General features: G+C 37.4%; 1 protein-coding gene across 1 annotated transcript; it reads right to left on the reverse strand.

Annotated features, from left to right (window-relative positions):
- Nucleotides 1–2,326: 2,326 nt before the first annotated feature.
- LOC136224492 (uncharacterized) lies at nt 2,327–3,647 on the reverse strand. Its single transcript, XM_066012843.1, has 5 exons — nt 3,304–3,647; nt 3,120–3,221; nt 2,829–3,023; nt 2,670–2,753; nt 2,327–2,599 (listed from the first exon to the last, which is right to left on the reverse strand). Exons 1-5 carry the CDS (start codon nt 3,622–3,624, stop codon nt 2,459–2,461), a joined length of 843 nt encoding a protein of 280 aa, XP_065868915.1. The 5' UTR covers nt 3,625–3,647; the 3' UTR covers nt 2,327–2,458.
- Nucleotides 3,648–9,235: the final 5,588 nt, after the last annotated feature.

A 9,235-nucleotide genomic window follows, 5' to 3' on the forward strand; every position in this document is an offset into this window, starting at 1 on the left:
AGAGGATTCGAAATCTCGGAACGTGTTCCAGGGACAGGACGTAGGCTTAGAAGAAGCCGAACCTGGATAAATCTGCTGAGTAAAGTATTTCTTACCTTTAACTCCTTATATATATTGCTTGCTTAAAATAACCAAAAACTGACCAAGTAAAGAGGTCAAGTTGAGTTGTGCGCGTTGAACATCTGAGCTCGAGAATAGACTATAAGTGCTATCTCCTGACTCAAGCTAAGAAACTGACCTAGTCACCAGTTGACTAAGCCAGTATCTTGCTGTTTACTCAGCGCCACTGTTAAAACCTTTTTCCTTGGAAAAAGAAGTCTGCCCTAATTGCGAAAAAATTTTAAATAGTTCCTAACCCCCCCCCCCCTGGAACTATACTTGCAACCTTACAAGGGACCAACATATATACCTTGCTCATATGAGTTATTTTTTCAAGTTGAATAACAAATATTTTTCTTCAATTCATATTTTGTGACAACTTGGAAGTCAGGTGACCTCGGGTAGCAGGTGAAGTCTCTCTATGACATCTGCACCCAATGGTGGTAGGCTATAGAAGTGTCAGTGCTAGTAGGAGTGTTATGATCCAAGGTGTGGAAAACACGTATAGCCCATCTATACCTAACGGCGACATCCCACTCATTATAAGCACCACATAGAAATCCTACAAAGTGGAGCCCCGACTCAAAAAATTCCCAAGAGCGTACTTGGTCCATTCACCATGAGGAACATCTGTTATCCCTACCTTCTTAGACAACCACACTTAAAAAAAAAAGGAGAAAGAGGAAACAAGACTTCTCAAATTAAAATGAAATAACATAAAGAAGAGAAGCAGCAGCTAGATGGTGTTTGACGGATCTTTACATGAAGAAGGAGGGGTCTCCCTGTGAGAGTCCAGGTCATGCCCTAGGATTGCTTGGTGAGCCCTAGTAATGTCTCGTCTAGTATCAAAACAATATGAGAAGTTCTCTTGGCCACCTGAGGTAAAATGGATAAGAGTCTAATTCCATAGATAGGGCATTGAGAGGTGTACAGAAGAAAGAGCATGGAACAATGGAATGTTAATACTCCTCAGGAGGTGTGTTATTTGTTCTTGCTTATACTAGGGTGCCCAAAATCAATGGAAAGCAGCTCATCCACCTAAGAAGGAGAAATCTCAAACAGGGTATCCATAGATCAATGTCATATGTACATGGATCCAAAATGGATATGAACTCGCCCATGTTGGAAGGAATGCCTAAAATGGAACTGTACTCCACATACAAGAGGCATATCTCGTGATGAATGAAGTAAAACCAATGTTTTGAAAACCGGACCGGATGTTGAACCGGTGAGACAACTGGTTCAAGGTTCAATAGTTCAACCGGTTCAACCGGAATGGTTCAACCGGATAAAAAAATAAATAAATATATATATATATATAAAATAAAATGATGTTTCATTGAACATAAAATTAAAAATTTCGTACATATAATAAACAATTCTTAAGTTAACATATTAATTAAAAATTAAAAATTGATACAAATAATATAAAAATTCACACATCGGTAACCAATCCTTAATTTAACACATTAATTAAAAATTCACACATCTAAAATAAAACCCATAGTTTAACACAATATTAAAATTAAATTAATTAATACCAATTATTAAAGAGGTTGTTCTCTACCTAATTTTTAAATTTTTTCCTTAATTCAATATGTTTTTCAAAAAATGGCAAAAAACCAGGGTCAATCCGGTTCACTGGTTCAACACCGGTTCGCGGTTCAACCCCGGTTTGATGCGGTTTAATATAGTTGAACCTGTATAGCTAAAACCGGACCGGACACTTGACTGGTTCGTGGTTCGACCGGCCGGTCCGGTCCGGTTTTCAAAACACTGAGTAAAACACGTTCATGTTCAGATTCCAAAACGAGATTATGGTTTGTAGAAAGATCGGATTAACCCCGAGGGCCAAGTAAGCTTGAAAATGATGGATCTTACATGGTGCTAAGCGACTCCAGTTGGCCTTGCTAAGAGTATGGAGGTAGTCTCAGAACTCAGATCGAAGAGATTCCATTGCAATTAGAAAAAAAAAAGTTTGTGCAAGACTGTTTGGAATGGCTCATCACATGTGGTGAAAACTGACAATGGGTTATCACATATGTTTTAAGCCCAAGCTCATGTGATCGGCTATGACGACATGCAATCAACCTTTACTATAGGTGATCGACCATAATCTCTGAAGTTTCAGCCAAGAGTTCATTTCAAGAGACTTGAACGACTGCCAACATCCTAGACATGAACACATACAACCACAAATACAATTTTGGCAGAATACATATACATCTATGCAAGTAAAAAGGGGGAAAGGAAAATATATAATAAATGTATTGTGCTAAGTCAAAAGAAAGGTATCCAATAGGTAGCTACAAATGTATTGTTCTCCAATGAAAATAAGATAAAAACAACATCAGGTGGGTCACGGGGTTGCCTCGCCGTCGATATCCCTGGCATCATCATGGCCATTATCGCCATCTTTGTCATCGTCCACATGCGTACTCCTATGTACAAGTTGTTCCTCTAAGTCTGTCACCCGCCTTTGGGACTCGGTCAGAGCTTTCTGAAAAGAAAGAGATGAATCAGCATTAAATAAATAACTCCATAGAAATCCATTCATATCAGGTACGTACGGAGAATTCATAGCTATGGAGGCTGAAATCAGCCTTTATAGTCTGAATAAGTCCAGCCATGTACGTGCTCTGCTCCACAGGGATCTGCACAAAGGAAGTTGGGGTTAAACATGCATGCGTAATGAGAGTAATGAGATGAGTTGGTTAGAAGTAACTTACATATGCAGTATCAGAGGGATCGCAGTCCATCCTAAATGTGGGATTAGTTTGGAAGTAATGAGTGTACGGGACACCTTCTTGAGAGAAAAGAGTTACGTATGGCTCTATCGGGGTCGTCATGCGCCCACATATTCCTCCTGCTGCGGCCCCCTGACCAGAACCGATATGGCTAAAGGCTTCAGGAATGCTCCTTTCCTTCCTCAACCAAAAGGAAATCCAATGTTAGCGTATAGTCTTGGAGAGTGTCCAAGTGAAATTAACAAATAAAGAAGAAACAAAAGAAAAGCTTACTGTGCTGTGGGCCTCAGATGATGACTCGCACAAAGGAGTAGGGATACGAGGGATTAGCTGATGTATGAATGGTACATATGGACCTCTCCTTTGCTTCCTCGTCTGGAAAACCAACCAAAAAGAAATCCAATGGGATAGCCCTGGAGAGTGTCCAAGTGAAATTAACAAATAAAGAAAAGCTTACTGTGATGTGGGCCTCAGATGATGACTCGCATAAAGGAGTAGGGATACGAGGGAGTAGCTGCTGTATGAATTGTGAATATGGACCTCCCGGACTCAGGAAGATCTCACCCCTCCGTAGGGCCACCACGTCTCTCCTAGAGAGACAATCAGAAACCCAGAACATGTCGCCTGGAGGGGGAGGAGGCACATCACGCTCAATTGGACCCTTGGTCCAGTTACGGATCCTCTCTCCCAAGTACCAGTGCCATGAGTAATTGCTCTCCATCAGGATCCGTTTGTAACATCCGCTCTTTGCCACCATCATCTCCTCCGACCATCCCATCTCTGGACCCCAAGGGTTCTTGATGATCTTATGTCAAAATTAAACAAACAAGTAGAGTAAAGCTCTATTTATTTTTTTTATTTTTTTATGAACCGAACTGAAAATATTAATATAATCCTTTAAAAATAGCAATAATTAAAATAAAAAGGTTATAAAAATAATAATGATTCTAATAATAATAATATTAATTGTGATTATAATAATGATAAATTACTTAGCTGAAATTAAGTGATAAAAAAAGAGCCTAAGTCATAGGTTATGTATAACAAAATTATATAATAATGTTGCAGGTACTCACCTTGTCCCAGGTCAACCCCAGCAGTACCTGACGATACTCCTCCACGGTCTTCTGGCCAAGACCAGACCATCTACTAAACCAGCTACTCATACGGGGCAAGGATCGATCATTATCTGTTAGTGAAGGAGAGTCGAAGATGTTGTACTCGAAGGCCCATGTCTATAAATAAACCAAGAAAAACACGTGAAAAAAGAAAAAAAGAAAAAGATATTTCCCCAGGAATAAGCAAGAATAAACTCATCAAGTAGAGGAGGGCTTACCAAGACGACCATAGGAAATCCCATCATCATCAAGTACTGCCCCCGTACATAGGAGTCCAAACCATATAGTAGGTGGGCGAAGGCTGCACTAGCCCAGTCATAGGTGGGGACGGCCTCAAGATCTGCCAGAGCAGGTAGTATAGACATACAGACCTTACTGCCTCCTACGCAAAAAAGAGTACTCGAGAGCAGCACTATCACGAAGACCCGAGCGCACTGCTCGACCTCCCTCACATCCTCTTCTCGGATTGTCTTTGCCATCCAGTACTGTTGTAGGACCCTAAAAGTGATGCAATTCTCCAGCTCGGGATACCCCAACAGCTCCACGAACTCCCTCTCCCTCAACCCATTGGCAATGAGGCCAAAGTCTAGGGGTAGAGGCGATCCACTAAAAGAGAGCCCGGTAATAGCACTGAAATCTAGGGGAGAGATGGTCATCTCCCCCACATTCAGATGGAATGTGTGGGTGGAGTCCATCCACCTCTCAACCAAGGCGGTTAGAGCAGTCATGCACATCTTCGGTGCCTCTTGGTTGAAGCTAAGGACAAGCTTATCAAAGCCTGTCACCTCTACCCGTCTCTTAACATAATCGGGGAGCAAGTTCCACCACCTCTGTAGCTCTTTGATACCCCTGTTAAACTTGTGCATTGCTTGACGCTATCAAAATGAAGCAAAAAAAACACACAATGAACCACAACAAAAATAACAAAGACGAATGCGTAATAAAGACAATCAATGTAATACATGTCATTTCTTTAAATATCAATACTAACTCATTTTCTTGGTGTTGCATATGTCTGTAGGTGTTCGGGGAGGCAAAACTATAAGGGGAACGCAAGTCAGACTAAAGACGGGGCACTGTTCAGCGAAGCAAGAATTCTACCCCTAGGGAAATAGGTGCTCACCTAGTTTCTATCCCGCTACAAAAGATGGCCTATAAAACAAGGTTGATTGACCATGGATAAAAGGTCGATCCCTTGTTCCTAGGGAAAAACCAGAGGCAAGAAACTTACAATCTGATTTTGTGCGCTAAACTTACAACCAAACGAATACAAATATGAGTAAACATGGAAAAAGAGTTCCCGCTAACCTAATTATGCAAAAATGAACTACTTTTGAGTGGTTTTGCAAAAGAAATTCGAGGAGAAACTAACCTCTTCCCGGTAAACATGCCCCTCCTCTGCAAAACACACGGGAATAGGATCCCCATATTTAAGACCATAATACTCCTTACTCCTTTTGAGCCCTCGGTAGGCTCCGGCAGGGACTTTGGGGACTTGAGAAAGGTCAGGAACCCGTAGTCTCCTTGTAGCATCAGAAGGTCCTTCAAGCGACATGGGAGGTTCTTCCACTATGGAATTGAAACCTCTTAACATGCTGAGGGAGTTGAAAGGGTGTCGGTTAAGAGTGTTAGTGAGCAAGAAATAACACATGCCAGAAATCATAGTAGAGTTATAGATAAGAAATAGAAAAAGAAAAAGAGGTTGCAGTCATACATGAATTAGGCGAGAGACTAGAGTATGAAAATAGAAAAAGGATGAGAAATATTAATGGTGCAAGTGCTACAACACAACACAAGATAGAGCATAACTTGTGTTTCTTTTTAAAAACTAAAAATAAATAACAGATGATGGCTCTTTTATAAACCCTTCAACCATTACAATGGAGGGCCTCCGGCAAAGGGAAAATATGAATGTACTCATATTGAATTTGTAGCATGGCCTGGGCAGGTGAGGATGTTCATTTCTCGGTTGACTTCCACAAGTGAACCAATTTTAAACTTTTGAAAACACATTAATTAGTTGTATGGAGTGATCATTGTCTAATTAGCTTTGATAAAATCAAGAAGTATCTGACGAATCCGTTAATTTTGAAGCCTCTGATTCTATGAAACTTTTAATATCATATCTAGAAATTAAAGAATATTTGGTAGGACAATTTTGGTGCAAGAGCAAGAAGATAAAAGCGAACATGTTATATAAGATTGTAAATGGGACGGGGAGTGTATGGGGACTGCTTGCCCCATCCTCGTCCCCATCTAGAAGGGAAATTCCCACCCCATCTCTATTTATAAATTGAGGAAAATAATGTCCTCATCCCCATGGGGTTTACAATCTCCACGGGGATCCTCATTCCTCATTCCCCATTTCTCAAATTCTTTTTTTTCATATAATATAATTATGACAATAAAAAATATAAAAACCTTAGTATAATTGATACAAAAAAGTACATCTAGAAAAAATCATAAATGATCATCAAATATAAAAATAAGTAAAAGGTATTCAATTACAAACATAAATATTTAGGATAAGATTATAATAACAATAAGATAAGAAATGAGAAGAAAACGATGAACAAACCAGATTGCTTGTATTGACCTAGGGAAAAATGAAATAAGAACTTGATAGAAAACAAGATGCTAACTCTTGTCTCTCTTATTGATTAGCCATATTTATTTATACAAGATGTAAAAAGCTAAATTAGGAAAATCTAATAAAAGTAAATAAATTTACACATATTGACTATTAACTATTGATTATGACTATTGACTATTTACGTCTATTCACACATGTCTATTCACACTGTAATACCTAACTTATATGGAGTGATCATTGCATGGAGTAATCATTGTCTAATTAGCTTTGATAAAATCAAGACGTATCTAACAAATCCGCTAATTTTGAAGCCTCCGATTCTATGAAACTTTTAATACCATATCTAGAAATTAAAGAGTATTTGGTAGGACAATATTGGTGCAAGAGCAAGAAGATAAAAGCGAACATGTTGTATAAGATTGTAAATGGGATGAGGAGTGTATGGGGACTACTTGCCCCATCACCGTCCCCAACTAGAAGGGAAATTCCCACCACATCTCTATTTATAAATTGAGGAAAATAATGTCCTCATCCCCACATGGATTACAATTTCCACGAGGATCCTCATTCCTCATTCCCCATTTCTCAAATTCCTTTTTTTCATATAATACAATTATGAAAATAAAAACTATAAAACCTTAGTATAATTGATACAAAGAAAAAAAAAAGTACATAAAAAAAAGCATACATGGTCCATCAAATATAAAAATAAGTAAAAGTTATTCAATTACAAACATAAATATTTAAGATAAGATTATAATAACAATAAGATAAGAAATGAGAAAAAAATGATGAACAAACCAGATTGCGTGTATTGACCTAGGGAAAAATGAAGTAAGAACTTGATAGAAAACAAGATGCTAACTCTTGTCCCTCTTACTGATTAGCCATATTTATTTATACAAGATGTAAAAAGCTAAATTAGGAAAATCTAATAAAAGTAAATAAATTTACACATATTGACTATTCATTATGACTATTGACTATTTAAGTCTATTCACACTTGTCTATTCACACTGTAATATCTAACTTATATGGAGTGATCATTGTATGGAGTAATCATTGTCTAATTAGCTTTGATAAAATCAAGAAGTATCTAACAAATCCGCTAATTTTGAAGCCTCTGATTCTATGAAACTTTTAATATCATATCTAGAAATTAAAGAGTATTTGGTAGGACAATATTGGTGCAAAAGCAAGAAGATAAAAGCGAACATGTTGTATAAGATTGTAAATGGGACGGGGAGTGTATGGGGACTGCTTACCCCATCCCTGTCCCCATCTAGAAGGGAAATTCCCAGCCCATCTCTATTTATAAATTGAGGAAAATAATGTCCTCATCCCCACGGGGATTGCAATCTCCACGAGGATCCTCATTCCTCATTCACCATTTCTCAAATTCTTTTTTTTTCATATATAAAAATAAGTAAAAGTTATTCAATTACAAACATAAATATCTAGGATAAGATTATAATAACAATAAGATAAGAAATGAGAAGAAAACGATGAACAAACCAGATTGCTTGTATTGACCTAGGGAAAAATGAAATAAGAACTTGATAGAAAACAAGATGCTAACTCTTGTCCCTATTACTGATTAACCATATTTATACAAGATGTAAAAAAACTAAATTAGGAAAGCTAATAAAAGCAAATAAATTTACACATATTGACTATTGACTATTGCTTATGACTATTGACTATTTACGTCTATTCATACTTGTCTATTCACATTGTAATACCTAATTTATATCACATCACCATTCTTTATTGTCATTTTTCTTCTAGAATAAAACTGAATACTTAGGCTTTGGCTCATTAACATCTATTCATTTATATATTTTAGGTTTACATTATTTTATTAGTTTACAATGTGTATGGGTAATTTTGATATGTAGGAGTATATGTATTTTTATAACTATTAAACCAAAACATTTAACTGAAAAAAATAAGTTTTTTGTTATCATTAATATAATATTCATAAATACCATTTAAAGAATAAAAAATAATTTTATTATTAACATATATATATATTATTTAAAGAAGTGTCACAGGGATATCCGTGAGGATGTTGAGGAATTTCTGCAAGTAAATTATCACTACAAGAAAAACAAGAGTTAACTACTGATTTTACTGACTAAATGTGTTTGGGTCTTTAAATAAGGGCTAACTTAGTCATTACCTTGGTTTTATAGTTGTTAATGTGTATGCCAAATCTGGCCCACACGTTAGTGACTAGTGGGTGTGGTTTACTGACTTATTTGTTGGTAGTTAAAATAATAATAATATACTAATAAGAATAACTATTTACCCGCTACCCTAAATCCAAGGGGTAGAACCTTTACAGCCCCTTTATTCTTCTTCCCTCTTTCTTCAAGCCCCTCTTTTCCCCTGTCTCTCTCACCTTCGCCGACATCTCTCCATCCCCTCCCAAATACGCAGCAACCTCCGAAAATCCCTAAGTAGTTGCCTCTCGTCCCCATATTTTGTTCATCGGACTGAAGAAATTGAATAGGGAAAAGAAATAGATAGCGGACGTCCCTCCATCCCGCTCTCTCTCTCTCTGCCCACTTTCACGAGGTTAGGGTTTTTTATTTTGTTTGCAAATTTTGTGGAGTCTTATTTGGGATGCATAATTTCTTTCTCTAATCAGTTTTCGCCCTCATCATCGTTCATCA

The sequence above is a fragment of the Euphorbia lathyris genome, chromosome 3 (genome assembly GCF_963576675.1).
Source record: "Euphorbia lathyris chromosome 3, ddEupLath1.1, whole genome shotgun sequence".
In the NCBI taxonomy this organism is placed as follows: Eukaryota; Viridiplantae; Streptophyta; class Magnoliopsida; order Malpighiales; family Euphorbiaceae; genus Euphorbia; species Euphorbia lathyris.